This window comes from Helianthus annuus, chromosome 16 (assembly GCF_002127325.2).
Source record: "Helianthus annuus cultivar XRQ/B chromosome 16, HanXRQr2.0-SUNRISE, whole genome shotgun sequence".
Lineage (NCBI taxonomy): Eukaryota > Viridiplantae > Streptophyta > Magnoliopsida > Asterales > Asteraceae > Helianthus > Helianthus annuus.
The window spans coordinates 143573130-143589735 of NC_035448.2; the positions used below are offsets into that span (position 1 = coordinate 143573130).

The 16606-nt window shown below is 38.1% G+C and overlaps 1 protein-coding gene across 1 annotated transcript; it reads left to right on the forward strand.

Annotated features, from left to right (window-relative positions):
* Window positions 1-12201: 12201 nt before the first annotated feature.
* LOC110919738 (plant-specific TFIIB-related protein PTF2) lies at window positions 12202-15943 on the forward strand. Its single transcript, XM_022163996.1, has 3 exons — window positions 12202-12524; window positions 12614-13554; window positions 15750-15943. The coding sequence occupies exons 1-3, from the start codon at window positions 12202-12204 to the stop codon at window positions 15941-15943; spliced, it is 1458 nt and encodes a 485-aa protein (XP_022019688.1).
* Window positions 15944-16606: the final 663 nt, after the last annotated feature.

Sequence of the window (16606 nt, forward strand, 5' to 3'; positions counted from 1 at the left end):
AGGCAGTTAACGCGCTTTATATAGACCGTGAAGACATAATGAGTGAATCAACAAAACATGAAGAATGATAGAATAAAATTTTACATTCAATATAAAAAACTAGTTATTAAAGTCATTAATATATACCCAATTAAAAAGTAACCAAAGGTTGGAAATCAAAAGTAATACACAAAAGATTTCGTCTTCACCAAGTAATGTAAGAGATTAGCGAAGAATGGGCATAGTTTGACAAAAGCTCTTACTATCGATCTTGGATCCCGAGACTACTCTAACTCTACTAAAGTGGTGGAAGATGATGGTATTGTGGTGGTGGAAGTGAGAGAAATGGTTTGCCAAGTGATGGTTTGCAAGTGAGCCAAGCACCTCTATTTATAGTTGGAAACATGAGACTCACAGGGCCCCGTGCCTGGTGGGCACGGCCCCGTGTCCTTCATTTTCTTTGTCTTCATTAAATGTTCTGTCAGCTCTTCTGCACACACGGCCCCGTGTCTTCTGTACTTGTTGTACGAACCCAGATTTGCGAATCTGAGAGTTGACCATGGCCCGTGTTGAGGTGACATAGCCCGTGTCCTTTGTCATTTTCTGTTTGTCTTTATTCTCTAAGGAATCTTGACTGGGGCACGACCCATGCCTTACAGGCATGACCCCGTGTTGGGCTTCTGACTTGTTGCTTTCATGCTTGGGGTGAAGCTTGGAGGGTCTGCATAATGTGTCAACTTCCTTTCTTCGTCTTTTATGTTGGTTTTTGTCATTGATTTGTTCCTTTTGTTTATTTGAGCTTATTTTATCCTGAAAATCAAAAGTACACAAAGAAACGCACTTTTTTCCAACATTAGTACTGAAAAGGTTGTTTTTATATCGTATTTTATACAATTTATATGCTACATTTTGTGCATATCAAAGGATAAGGTGTGATTCTCAGTCTCTCTTACAGAAAGTGGTCCAATCATCCCGACGACGATTCTGTGTTTCTTCATTGGCACCCACCGTGGGGCCGCAACAACCACATCTTGTTATTTTTCTCTACTTGAACTTCTAGATTTGCGTTTTGTCACAAGATTCACACAATATTTTCGGCTGTAAAACCCTTAGAATCAACGTTTGTGTGAACGGGATACGACGGCGGCAATGGGGTGTAACTTTGTTGTGATACAAGATTTTCAAGAAGAATAATTTTGAGATTCAGGTTTGGTGGGGCTCTATACCTACATTAACAAAGCTAGCCACAGTTTATACGCCAAATCAGGTAAATCATTTACCTCATTTTCTTTGATATGCATATGACAAAGTTTTGTAAAACAATTTTAATGGCTAGCAAAGGTTTGTCAAAAGGAAAACAGATTACCAGGTCTTCTTATGTCACCTCAAACCCTAGCTCAATTAATTTATTATTTGTTGACTATTAAAAGCTCACAGGAGGGTGATTGACAAACTTTGCATTTTGTTTTGAGAAAACGAAGTTCTCTTAAACTTTTTTTTTCATTTTTTAAATTGCTACACAACATAACAAAAGTGTAGTCGCTGTCATGCGTCCTTTCTCAAAAAAGTGTACAACTGTGAACAGCAACTAAGGCTGCCAAGCATGTGCTTGCTTTCTTTGAACAACAAATAAGGCTGCCAAGCATGTCCTTGCTTTCAAATAAAGGTCTTTATCTTTTCGTTCAGATTAAAAAGATAGGCCATTTTCAAAACCGTAAGAGATCATGTTCATCGGACATACTTCGCAAGCCGTGGGTAACCTCACTGCGCGAGTACACCGCGTGCCGGACATGTTTTGCCGTGCAGGTACACTGTGTGTCGGACATGCTCCGCCGCGCAGGTACACCGCGTGCCGGACATGCTTTGCCGCGCGAGTACACCGTGTGCCGGACAGGCTCTGTCGCGTAGGTACACTGCGTGACGAATATGCCCCGCCGCGCAGGTACACCGCGTGCCAGACATGCTCTACCGCGTAGGTACACTGCTGCCGGACATACTTCGCCACCGCGGTAACCTTGTCGCGCGAGGACACTACGTGTCGGACATGCTCCATCGTCGCGGGTACACTGCATGTCGGTCAATCTCCGCCATCACGGGTAACGCTTGCCAAATGTGTTCCACCACGCCGACATTTGTTTTTGTGTGCAATGTTGCAACACTGAACTGTATAACCTACACGCCAAATTGATCAACTGTGAAAATGGCTAGAGATGTTTCTAGTCTTTCTCTCTTTAATATGTGCGCGTAACTCACCATGTGTGCATGCTCCTTACAAACGAGCACATTGCCCATGCGTGCGCAAGCTCCTTTACATACGATCACGTAAATTGTAATACGTAAAATCATAATAAGTGGTAATTAAGGTGTTTCTCCAAAGTCGTTCTACTAATATCAAGTGTCTTTTACATTATTTCAGGCTTATAAAATATAAACTATACTACAAATGCGTGCCTGGCTTTGGGTATACGCAAAAACACATTGGCTAAAACAAAGCTTCGTGTACGCCTACAATCTTCGAGGCAAGCCGCAGCTCCTTGCGCCACGCCGGATTGTAGTTGTGGCACACCTGAGGATTAGCGCAGCTCGGGCTTCCACTTCATTACCCTGACGCGACTTTACGCAAATTCTCATTCACGATAACCTACACAAAGTGGATTAACACGCGCAAATATTGTAGACAACATTTTACAAAGATTCAAACACAGGGTATACGTATTCCTCAAGGCCAAAGACATGCGCACCATGCGCTAACTTCCAGAAGTCACACCAAAGGGCGAATATTTTACAGTAGCCCACATGACTGTGTGCGCACCGCTAAAGCAGGGCCACACTCAAAAAAATCATCCGAAGGTAAGGATACTCATCTAGTCCGGATTTCCACCCACTTGCCATCCGTGCATGGGAGCAACACTGGACTGGGGGACCTGAAGGGCTATAGTCCCAAATGTCGCGTAAGTCATACGTATGTTGGGCCGTAACCACACTCAACTGCCAAAACACCTAGCCTGTCCCAAATTTTTCCTCTGCGGGATTTACCCACTTATGTGCAACCGTGAAAGCCCATGAAAGTACGTCGGTACAATTGGCAACTGTCTGCAGCCAATCAAGTTGGGCCTGTGTAACACCCCAAAAACGGGTTTGGTAATCAAACCACGTTAATAGTAATGACGGTAAAATACCGTCAGTGGTAAAAAAATTAACCTGGTAAATATTAGGAATTTAAATAAATAAACCTAATATTAATTGGAAAGAGAATAAAAGCTTTTGAGCAGAGGCCCGAGTTAACGGGACTTAGAATAAAACGGGTTATAACCCCGGAACCTACTAAGTTAATTAGGAATAGTTAACCTAGTTATTAAAGTGTAATTAAGCGAATGAATAAAGATCAAGACTTTTAACCCTCTTTATGAAACTTCTAAATACGAGGGACTAAAAGTGGGCAACTTAGGAAAGGTTTTAATTAAAAACAATATTAAAAATCAAAACACACACACACATGTGTGTGTGTGTGTTCGATCGACCAGGAGCAGGAAGGAGAGGGTATAAACCCTAGCTCAAACAAATCTTCAAATTGAAGGAACAATTGAAGGCCAAATTCGAATCTGAATACATATAAATGATCACCAAGTCAAGGGGATCGTAAGGTATGTCAAAATTTATATTTTGGTGACATTTGAAATTTGTGATAATCATGCATGAATGAAATTCTAGTGTGAATGTTGAATGCTATAGTGAAATTGACACTAGTACAAGTCTAGGAACGAACCCTAGATGTGAAATTTGGTAATTAAGTGTCATGAACTAGTGATTGAAGGATTAACTTTGTAAGTGGTAAATGGGTTTTGTGAAAATATGATGAACATTTGAGTTAGAGTGGTAAAATTGTGAAACTTGATGTTTAAATGCAAGTAATAGATGTTGTTTGTGTATACTAGACATCAAGGCTTGATTATGATGCGAAAATATGGTTAGAGATTTTCATGCACTTGAACAATGAATGCATAAAAATCTCGCCTACAAGATGTTTGATAAAATGCCTAAATGAGTGGTTGAACTAGATTGTGCATTTTATATGATTAAAGGCAGTTGACTTTTGAAAGTCAAACTGACCTATAATATGATTGAATAACAATTTTGATATACAATATGTAAGATGACATAGTCATGAAAAATGATGACTAATCTGACCATCTTGCGAATTATAAATGATAGTTTGATGGTAGATAAGCTAGGTTGCTTGGAGAAGAAACGAGTCAAACGAGCCACGAATGAAGGAAAAATGTATTTGAGCACAAGGTAAGTAAAGCTTACACCCCTTTACATTATTTACAAATTACTTAATTGCAAGTATTGTATATGAATTCTATTAAGTGATTGGTATACGATGTTCCGACACGATTTAATGCGAGTCGGAACAAGGGAAAATGGTAAGAAATCATGAATTATGGTAAAAGGGTAAAATGGTAAATTAGTCATGTAACGACGAACAAATAAGCAACGGTTTCTAAGTAAAACAAGTTTAAGGAGAAAACCGGGATAGGTTTAAAGGGGTGAAATGGTAATTAAATACCATCTCATACGGACGAATGGTCAATTAGACTAAATGGGTCAAATGGTGTTGTTAACACCATTTGGCAATAACATTTGATAATCGCTTATTGAGTTTTGTGTTCACAGGAATTAACATAAGGTTCGCGTTACTACTAACTAGTGATTAATAGTGAATGGTTTTGAAATGGGTCGATATTATGACCCGGGCCAGGTATGCATAAATAAGTCTATAGCTTAAAGCGCGATTTTTGGTCAAACAATTGGTGAAAGTCCTTCGTCGTAAATGAGGGACTAAAGTTGACCAAAACGCCCTTTATGGGTGAATCGGGTGAACGACCCTTATGGGTTGTTTAGAAATTTGTATATATATGATTATGAAATCCTTAAATATGTATAAAAGTAATAGGCATGAACTTTGTTGGTTAAATGCCTAAGAATGAGTCAATTGCGTAAATTGATTAATCGAATGGTAAAAACTTGGGATGAAGGGTATAACATGTTGAATCCACCACAAAATAGTTGTGGTGTAAGATAAGTAGTTACTTGATATGTGAATTGAAGTGCGAAAAGAAAAGAGCGAGCTGGATGCTTAAATGCCCAAAAGTCCTCTAAACGTGTCAAAATAAATTAAGAAGTTAAATGTGCTTAGGTGTTTAGGAAGATACAAAAGAAACAGAAAATGTAAATGCATACGCGAACCGTAAGGGGAGAGAAAACATTAGTGCATGATAAGCCCGGGATGGGTAGGAATGTTTAGAAAAGATCTTTGTTATCATTCATGCAAGGCAACTTAAAACTAAACACGTCGAATAAGTGTATAATGGGATTTATAAGCCAATTGTTTATAAACCAGATTTTGATGCAAACAAAGATGATAAACGGGTCCGTAATTAAATTACGGACGTGTAGGAAAAAGAATCACGCAAAACGGACTTGTAGAATGAAAGTTATGTGTATTTTAAGTTAGAATTTGGTTAAGTATTGTAGCTGGGCAAATGCTGCAACAAAAGGGAACTTTCTATCGAAAATGGGTGCTAGCGTCGCGCGACAGATGGGAGGTTTTACCATCGCGGCATGCGACACCTGTCGCGGCGCGCGATAAAGGAACACCAAACCCGTCGCGGCACGCGACGGGTGTAAAACCTGCTAATCCTTGTTATTTTGTTTGTTTGGCTCGTGGGACTTGTAGTAACTTGTTAATAAACTATCAAAACTAACTTTTAAGTTGGTTTTGATCACAGGTAAATATCAAGAGTTTCCGGATGAAGATCAAGCTCATCGAAGAACCGAACACGATGCAATTACAAGCTTCCGCACATAGTTTCGTTGTTATTTTTAAACGACGAATTCCTATTAAAAAGATGTAACGAATTAAAATTTAGTGTAGTTTTAATTAACCTGTATTTTCATTATAAATGTAATCATAATTACATGTTTATTTTCGATATCTGTACGAAAACCGATAATTAATAGTCAGGGTGTTACAAGTTGGTAATCAGAGCTCAAGGTTAAAAGAATAAAGTGTTTGGTTCGATGCTTGATCGCAAATCCGGTAAGTACATGTATATTAATGGCTTAGTATGATTAAAGTGTTGAGAACAACACATAGGGTTATCGTGTAATACACATCACCCCAATTAAAATAATTGATATGGTTAACGAAATTACTTGTGTTGACACGTATAGTGGAAAAGCCTTGTATTATAATACGGGCGATTGTTGATGTCGACGTTACTAACTTTTGTGAATGTTTTAATTGAAGGACACTCACATCTGAAGATGACGAGAGTTGAACGGATTGTAGATATGCCGGTGGGACGGTCCGTGGTATGACAAGCAGAGCATACTCATCAAGGACCTAAATCGCGTGACGACCACGAACAAGGTTAACGGCAAGAGAAGCCCGTTAGGGCAAGCATTACCAGGTGCACGTTTTAAATTTAATTGCACAAGTAGTAATATGCAACAAACACGTAAGGAATGACAGTTGCATATATATGATAGAACTTGGAAAACCTGAATAGGATATCTATTCAGAATGATATTTCCAAGAGAAATTTAATAGAAACATGTGTTATTCACAATGATGAATAACAAAGAAATAATAGGATTAGTTCATATGGAAACTTGGATGGGGGGTAATTATCCAAGTGGGAAATTCTCAATACAATGCTATTGAGAAAAGTAGCGATCACATTAATGAATGTGATTATATAATAGCTCGATAGAAAGGAAAACATTTTATATGTTCAAATGTAAAACTAGTAAAACTAATGATTGTTGTTTTGCAATTAAATAACGTTTTACTAAATGAAATCAGAGATATGAAATAAATAAAGGCGTTACTTACATAGGGCATGATGTGAAAACTATAAAAAGGTCATGTGTATCATGTGTTGATCGTTTACTCTGGCCAAGTAAGTAGTGGCATATGATTCTATGAACTTCTTGTGGTGGACACATTCACGTCCGATGTAGTGAGGACGGGGTGAGTGGGACAAATTAAAAAGTACCCAAATGAATCAAATGAGCAAAATATTTAATAATAATGTAAACGCACAGCCGGACGACGGAAGCGTATTACATTAGGATAACGAGCCCGAGAGAAGGCACAAGGATTAATGTAAATGAAGATATAAATGAATGACCTAAGGAAAATACGCGAAAATAAGTCATTTTGGACGAAAGAGCCATGGTTGACAAAATGGGCAAGTAAAACCAAAGTATAGATGATCCGTAGGGTCATAAGAACAAAGGTATTGCTCACACGAAAAAGATAATCAATGTTGTTAACTTTGGTCGTAGTAAAGAGAGGACGACGATGATAATCGTCACTTAGAATCTATAAGGCCGTCAGGGATGGTCACATAAGGAATAAAAGACATGGTTGAATAAGAGCGATGGATTTTGCTAAGACGACCAAATAAATCGAAGCGAAGTCTTAATGCATACCAGAAGGGTTGCAATGATAACAACTTCGGTAAAACACCCGGTTGATGGGTAAGGATTTAAACACATGCGTAGACCGAGAAACGGGAACGCGGAGGGAAAGTCAAAAGACTCGGGTTTCGAGTTATGACGGCGGTTGTTTTGCAGTGATTGCTAGGGGAAGAAGATCATTCACCCACGAATCGAACGAGAAGATTTAAACCTTTTTATGCATATTCAAACCCCCTGGTTTAGTTGATTCCGGTCAATTAAACCAGTGTTTCTTCACCCATAAACCTTTCCCAAACCGAAACCGTCCCCGAAACTCAACCCCCCATCGATGGTCCTTCTGCATCCAAACCCATCAAGAAGAGAAGTCACAAGAAAAAAACCGAGGTCGAGAAAGCACTTGAAAGCGCCAAACGAAAACAACAAAGATGGGTCCTTAAAGAAGAAGTTGCATTGGCGAGAGCCTGGGTTCAGAAATCTCTACATCAAACTTTAGGTATTTTTAAAAGTTTTGTAGCCCTTATTTTAATATTTATGTTTTTTATTATATAACTTTGTAATATATTAAATGTTGTTTTTATTAAAATAAGAAATTCTCAATATAGAAACCATTTGTGGGACGCGATCAGTAAAGCATTCCATGAAGAAATGGAAAGGGAGCTTTATCATGAAAATGATAGCTTATCCTCGAAGTGGATCGAGATAAGCGGGCACCTCACCAAATTTAGTGGTTATTTACATAAGGTAAAGCAAACCCCAAAAAGTGGTGAAACCGAAGCCGACTTTGTGACAAATGCATTGGTTACATACAAAACGAATGTGGGGAGCGACTTCCGTTTCATGCATTGTTGGGACATTTGTAAGTTCCATCCCAAGTGGGCGAATATCCCTAGTGGTAGCGAAACTAACACGTCTTCCAAAAGGTCAAGGACACCCTCGTCCCAAGCCCAATCGGATGCACGAGATCAAGAGTTGGAGGACGATGTGGATGATTTGCCAAACCGGCCAGAATACGGAAGAGATGCCGCAAAAAGGCACGCTCAAAAATCAAGATCGGGTACGCCATCTCCTTCAGTTGGGAGTTCGGGCTTGCGTAGGGGAGTATACAGTGATCAATTTGAAGACATTGCATGCAAGTTAGATACATTTAACGTATTCCAAAAACAAAGGGCCGAAATTGGAAGAGCAAAGAAGCTAGGGATGCCCTGAAACAAAGACGAGATGATATGAAATTTCTAGCCCAGTCCATCGATCACCTATCAGGTGAAGAGTTGGAACTAATGTTGGAGACGAGATAAAGAAAAAATATTCCAAACACTAGGAATTTTTTTATATAATTTCCTTTATTTAAAAACATTATTAACAAATTTAAATTTGTTTATAAAAAATATAAAAATATGGAGGTTTGGGTTGGCCACGCCCCAAACCCCCGTCCCACCATACCATCTTCAATGTGGGTCAGCCCAGCGAAGCCTACCCAATCCACGTGTCGAGCCACGCCCCAAACCCCCGCCCCACCATACCCCACCGTCTAAGCATCGGTAATGTCGTGGACCGAGTTCGCATTGAGTGGCATAGCAACTCTAACCCACACAAATATGTTCTGCCAAAACACAATTAAGACCGTGGGTTTTGGTGGGGCGTGGGTTGGGGGCATGGTGCGACACATGGAGTATGGGGCACACAAGACCAAAAATCAATTTTAAAGGGGTATGGTGGGGCGTGGCTAGGATGGCATGGAAAAAAAGTCAATTTCAAAGGGTTAATGCTCTTGGCCAATGAGGTTCCGTCATGTCATGTGGGTAGCCCCGCCCAACGCCCAGCTGAAACCCACGTCCCAATCCCCGCCATATACCCCCATAGTCTAACGAATGAAGCCATCTCTCTCGAACACAATAATGACCGTTGCACCAAATCCCCCAAAGATTTCTTTCTTTCACTGCAACTCACCACCAAATTAGAGGGATTTCACCATTCGGCATGCGTGAGGGTAGTACTGAAGCAGACCAATTAAGGAATTCAATTGCAAATCAAATGTGGACCAACTATTTGATGTTACAAGATAATGAAATAGATATGTCAAATTAGTTTTAGAATAGTACATTATAGTAGTTCGGTTTGACATTGTATTGATGATTGGTGTTTGAAACTATTTATGTTATTTGGTTTTTTTTTATTATTAAACATTATTACATTTACCAATTGCAACTTTTTAATTGTTCTAACAATCTATTCTTGTTGAAGTTGTATTATTAACTATTATTACATTTGCAGATTGCAATTCATCATGACCAAACATGACGTTAGTGAAAATACTAATGAAAAAGAAAACATGATGTGGACGGAAGCTATGGATAATGCATTCATACAATCCATGATAACGCAAGAGATCAATGGTTATAGGATTGGTGGAAATTTTACTACACATGCATACAAAAATATGGTTGAGGAGCTTAGCACAACTCTTGAAATGACTTTTACCAAAGCTCATTTGAAGAATCGTTTAAAGATGTTGAAAAACCGTTTTTCTGCCTGGTATGATATGTTTCAGGGAACGTCATTAAGTGGGTTCTCATGGAATCCTGAAACTCAACTAATTGAAGCGGAGGATGAAGTCTGGCAAAAATTAATAGACGTAAGTGCTTTAACTATTTACTAAAATATTCAGATTATCGTCTGTAATACTAATTATTTTGATTTTGTTAAATAGTCAAAGCCAAAAGCTGCGGCGTTGAAGACGAAGAAAGTCACAAACTATGATGAAATGCTACAACTATTCGCAAAGGATAGGGCATCAGGTGCACAAGGTGCACAAGCTGAAACTGCTAAAGAAAGAAATGCCCGGTTGCAGAAGGATGATGGCATTAACACAGACACACCTACAGAACTGGATGAATTCTTAGTTGCCAATGATGTAACTCTAGAGAGCCAATACAATCTTGATGATGATGTACATGTGGTTGATCTTACGTCTTCTCTACCCGGGCAGTCTTCTAGTGCAAAGAAATACAAGAGTAGAAAAAGAAAAGTCGAGCAAGTAGATGATGATTTAACCTCAAGGATTATGAATGGTGTTGGCAGCATAGCTAATGCTATTGCTGAAGGTAATAAAATTATTCATGAAAGCAATAAGATACTTGAAAGAGTTCATCATGAAAGCAATAAGATACTTGAAAGAGTTCATCATCGCGAGTACACAGGTGATGAAATTATTAAAGAATTGGAACCGATGGGTTTGGAACCTCAAGAAATACCATTGGCTTTCAATTATTTGGTGGAGAATCAAGCTAAAGCAAGATCATTATTTAGTTGTTCTTCTAATATGCGGTTGACTTTGCTGAGAGGTATGATGGGTTTAGGTAATTAAGAACTTTGGCTTGCATTTATCTAGTAAAGTTTTTCTTGTTTGATAACATAGTACGTTTATGACCTTTTTATTTGTTTCTTGTTTATTTGACCCTTTATTTGTTTCTTGTTTGTTTGACCTTATCTAGTAAAGTTTGACATTGCCGTCTTTGTTTGAATATTTACATTTGCAGCTGATAAAGAACTTATTCACTCATATATGCAATTATGTGATTTCTGTTTTTCGAGGATGTAGAAAATACAAACAAGTGGTATACAGGCATACTTTTACGTGTGTACAAGTGCTTTAAAAGGATCAAATGACACATTGGCCAACCATGCTGGTTGCTCCATTTTGCACGATCGCATCCCCTATTCATTTATAGAATAAACCTTCATCAGGTGAAAGCATATTAGAACATGAAAAAAGTAATATCACCAGACATTTTAGCACCTGATTTGAGATCCACTATATCTTCTATCATCCTTAGAGCAGTTAAAGGATTAATTGTCACTGTGGCAGCATATTCCGCTGGTGTATCTTTATCAAGTTTGTGCCAGAATCTTTTATCTTTAACAACATGTGTCTGCCATGTACCTACGAAGAAATCATATTGCCATACGTAATCAAAATGGTATTCATACATCTATGACCTAAAGCTTTAGCAATTTGGATTGGGCATCTAATATTATTCACACAGTAAATGCACCCATGTGACCACCAATTTTGTAACTTTTTCGTTGATTAAATTATTATATATTTAGAGGAGGGTATAATGGTAAAATTGTTCTCTCTTAATTCATTTTCCTTCCCCTCCGCCTGTTAATTAAATGAGACTCGGGAACACGAAAAAAATCACATCTTTTCCCTCCTTTTCTCTCTTAATTCATTTTCCTTCTCCTCCCCTTGTTAAATGAGACTCGGTCGGGAACAGAGTGTAAAACCATCGATACAATTGTAAGTATTCATTCTTCTTTCATCAAACCCTAATTCTATTTGTCTTTTATTTACATATCGATTTGTTTTTCTTTTTCCTTTATCATCTTCTGAAACAAAACCCTAGGTTCATATCATAAATGTTTTCACTTAATTTGGACTGTAACTGAACTAACCGAATCATGATCTCTCACTTTGATGAATTCAAAAAAAGCCTTAGGTCTGTCAAGTAATTTGTTCTTGCATGTTGTAATTTGAACAAATTAAGTCAAACTTTGTTGATAAAAAAGATCTGCTTAACTTTTATCATTTCAATTCTTCTTTTTGTTTGTTGTGAAATCAAGCATTGTTCCTTCCTTACAGTGTATACTGGTTGTGAAGTTGGAACACAAAACTCACGGCGGGTGTGTGGTCACCTTGATCAGTAGGCTAACCCGATCATTTTCGAATCCATGGGTTCTTGCAAAAGCTGCAAGTCCACAAGCCTAATCGTCGATTCAGTAACCGGAAACCTAGAGTGCTCCTCATGCGGCGTCGTCCAAGATTTCAACAATTTCGAACAACAAACGTTCAACGCTGACGGACCAGTCGGTAAAAACGTCCGATTAGGCTCATCAGGATCTGGATACGACTATTCTTACCGCGAAACCAAAATTCACCAAGCACAAAATATCATCTCCGACATATTATCACGCCTTGATTTACAACAAAGATTTGATGAGGTTAATAACATGATTAAAATCATAACCGAAGAGGAGTACGGTTCAGGCAACTGGTTTACTGTACTAGTTGGCGCCTGTGTCTACGTAGTCATGCGAAAAGCAAAGAAATTGTTACCATTGACGAGTGTATGCGATTCCGTAGGTGTGATATTTACGAGTTGGGTCGAATGGTGTCGCGTGTCGTAGATCATCTTGACTTGAAGCTGCCGGATTTTGATATAGTAGGGCTGTTCGATCGTGTATTTAAAGAATGGGTTAGTGGTAGGAATAATAATATCGGGAAATATCTAAGCGCAAAGATGGTGAAACAGGGGATTTTCTTGCTACAATGTATGATCAAGTGGTACATGACAACCGGCAGGCGGCCAGTGCCGGCGGTGGTGGCAGTGATGGTGTTTGTTTGTGAACTTAATGACGTTGAGATTAGTATCGATGATTTAGCCGGTCAGTTAAACGTGGCGGTTGCAACGTGCAAATTACGGTACAAAGAACTTCTAAAATGTTTAGTGGATGTTGCAAGAGCTAATCTACCATGGGGAGATGATGTTAATGTTAAGAATATTATGATAAACGCACAGATTGTTATTCAGTATATGGAGGTGAAATCAACGTGCAATCACAGAAAAGAAATCGTAAGTTTAGATAACGTTGATGCTGATTTGCAGTGTTTATTGAGCAATTGTCTAAACCAAGACGATGACAGTTTAAATGAATCAGCCGATTGGGAAATTGAAGATTTGAAGAAGCTTAAGGTTTCACCCGAATGTTTATCCGCAATTTATTCGAAGTATTTGGAAGAATATTCGAAGATGAACGCATCGTTGAAAAGGGTAGACGATACCATTATAGATGGTGGTGAAAAGTTCGATTTTTTTGTTGATACAACCGAGTATTGGAGTGGAGATTCGGAACTAAGCAAGAAACTTTTTCTTGATAAAATATTGGAAAAAGATGTTGGATTGAATGCGATGCCTGTATCTTTTGTGAATGGGTGTGTGAAAACACAAAGGATAAGAGAAAAGATAAAAGTTGCTAAAATAAGAATCGAAAAGATAAGGCGGCCGTTAATGAAAGCGATGACCGGTTGTTAATGGTGAATTCGAGAAAGAGAAAGAAAATTGATATTGATTGGGAAGATTTTGTTATTGAAACTTTGTTACTACATGATGTAAGAGAAGAGGAAATAGAGAAAGGGTATTACAATACATTGTTGGATCTTCATGTTTTCCAAGCGATTTGAAAATACAATTGATTTTTTGTCACTTTTGGTTTAGTCGAATTGATCTTCTCTCAGAAAAGTCATTTAAATTCCACTGACCGATCAAAAGGTGTAATGTCTTCTGATATGATGAAATCATGGAAGATCTTGAGTGGGGCAACAACGCCATACATATTGTAGCTCAGAACTAAACAAAGTGGTAAAGGACTTTTATAGGAATCTATGGTTGTTTCAGTGGTTATTGGTAATATTATATCATTATGATCTTTGCCTCATGTATATTGGTTCATATTTTACTACATTTCTGATGGTTTGCAAAGCGGTTTATGCATCCAGTTGCAGTATCAATCAGTTATCTTCTGATTGATACCTTTTAATTTATATTGATTAACGTTGATTCTTCTTAACATGTGGGTTAATCCTATTTTGGCTAATTTAGGGGTATTTAGACAGAGTAAAAAACCTAAAATAGTTTATTATTATTGAGTAGATTCACACACACATATTTGTATGTGTATGTGTGTGTTTATGCATATGAATTATATCTATTGTGAAAGTGTGAGGTTGACAGTTGACACCAACAAAATGAGCTCCTAAATCCTATTACTGTAGAAAAGATCATAGTTATCAAAGTCGCTAGGCGCACTCAAGGCGCATATGCCTCGCCTAGGGCCTAGGCGCAAAGCGCAAAAAAAGCGCGGGCCCGAGAAAAAAAAAACGCACTTAAATGAATATATATATTTATATATATAATGTTACATAATTATATTAGTTTTATAGATATTGTTAATCTCCAAATCTATTTTTAAAACTGATATAATTAGACATTAAAATCATCTAACTAGCATCTAACAATTTAAAACCTTTAAGATAATTAGTGAAAATAGCGAATTTAAAACCCAAAAAAAAAAAAAAAAATTAGTGTAAAAGAAACTCTTAACCAAGTAGTTGTGTCCTAACTTATATAAATATATAATATATTATATGCCTTCATTTTGCAATCTAGTATGCCTGAAAAAAAACCTATGGCATAATTCATTTAAAATTAAACACAATTCATTTAAAAGATGATAAAACAAGTATAGAAAACCTTCAGCTCTGCACTTTCTTTTCTCTGCAACCCAGTCACTCTTTTGTGATAAGTCACTGTTCACATATTAATATTAGACAAAGAACAATAGCTACTTTTTACCAAGGCACATGAATAAACACTATTTAAAAAGTCTGCCTTTTTATTTTCCTGTCTACCCCACCCCGTTCCATCTCTCTTCTTCCTCTCACTATCTCCTTCACTAACCTGCTACTCTAGCCTCCGGCAATCTGCAACATCACATAATTTATCCACCAGAGTAAATCTACTTCTTTCACCACCAGAAGTTAGCCGGAATGTGCAGAACTTTCGCCAAAATCTCGCCGGAATCTGAGAATCTCACCGGAAATGCGCCTGAACCATTGCTTGGAGAAAAGCGCAATTGATGCGCCTCGCCTGGAAATTGCGCCTAGGCGCACAAGGCGCTCGCTTTTGACAACCATCGCATCACCTCCACCACCTCACCACCGCACAATCACCTCCACCAACACCTTCGCACCAACACGGCAACACCACAACACCTCCACCATCGTCAGAGTTTATACGGTTCATGGACAGTGTTAATATCAAAGCATTTGTCAGATCTGATGGTTAATATATGTATCGGGTATGTCGGTTCTTCCATAAAACCCGAACTCGATTCATACTAGGTTGATTATGCTTCAAATCTAAAGGTATAGAAGGTATGTGAAGCAAATCGAAATTCGCGGTGGGTTGATTATGCTTCAAATCCAGACTCCAGATTCAGTATAGAAGGTATGTAAGCTTTGAAATCAAAATTCCAGATTCGCAATCAATTGATGAGTGAAGCAAGAAAGAAATTCAAAAAGATTTTGCATACCTATTTGAATAGATTGCAAAAAGATTCAAGATTTTGTATACCCTTTTGAATGAATTGGATTATATAGTTTCTTGATATGATGTCTGGGTTGTGGAGTTGGAAATAGATTCAATATTTTGCATTTGCAGCATCAAAGCGTGCAAATTGTGTGTTGTACATCGGCACCGGAGGTCCGGGCATGGCTCCGGCGGTGTTGGGTGGTGTGCAAGCAAGGTGGAAATGGTATCACGGTGGTAGTGGTGATGGTGGTTCGGATTATAATGGTGGTAAGACAACGGTGGTGATACGGGCGGAAGCTAACTGTCCTAGGTGTTCTAAGTAGATGAATCTGGTGTTGAGAGAGATTGCAGATGAGCAATTTACCCTTTATTTTATATGTAATATTAAAATATTTATGCATTAAAGACTTGTTCCTTATACTCTTATGTATATAAGATTTGTACTTTGTGTGTAAATGACCAAATTACCCTTGTAGTTAACAAACTTGGTGGATGGAGTTAGAAATTTGGACTCAAATGGTTAAAGAAAATGCTTATGGGGACTCAGGTCGTTAAACTTTTTGCTTTTGGACTCAACTAGTTAAAACTAATAAAACACAGGGACTCAAAAAGTAATTTACCTTTTTTTTTCATAAAGAAAACTCATAGACTATAGTTGATTAGTTGCTTGTGGTGGGAACATCAGCCTAATCTAACGTAGCTTAGCCAAACGTTAAGTTTGTGACACCTTAAACCTAACCTTAAATGTGGTTGTGTCGTATGTCAGGCGTACAAGATCCCTATCATGCTACTTTTGTTGGGTCAGCCTAAAGAGGGTTGACTCGAGTGAGCTGTGGGTGTATGTTTACTACAAAGAAGCGATTAACATGGCCACAATAACAAGAGAAAATATGAAACGATTCTTCATGTATATAGACAAGCTGCCTCTCGTCATTCCCACCTCGAATTTTGACACCTACGATTCGCATTTGATGTAAGCATATATT

Bases quoted from the DNA above. Each gene is read 5' to 3' on its own strand.
- LOC110919738 (XM_022163996.1), top strand. From the start codon at position 12,202: ATGGGTTCTTGCAAAAGCTGCAAGTCCACAAGCCTAATCGTCGATTCA. The intron at 12,525-12,613 runs GTTTACTGTACT...GCGATTCCGTAG, and splicing joins GAGTACGGTTCAGGCAACTG to GTGTGATATTTACGAGTTGG. The intron at 13,555-15,749 runs GTTGTTAATGGT...TTGCATTTGCAG, and splicing joins GTTAATGAAAGCGATGACCG to CATCAAAGCGTGCAAATTGT.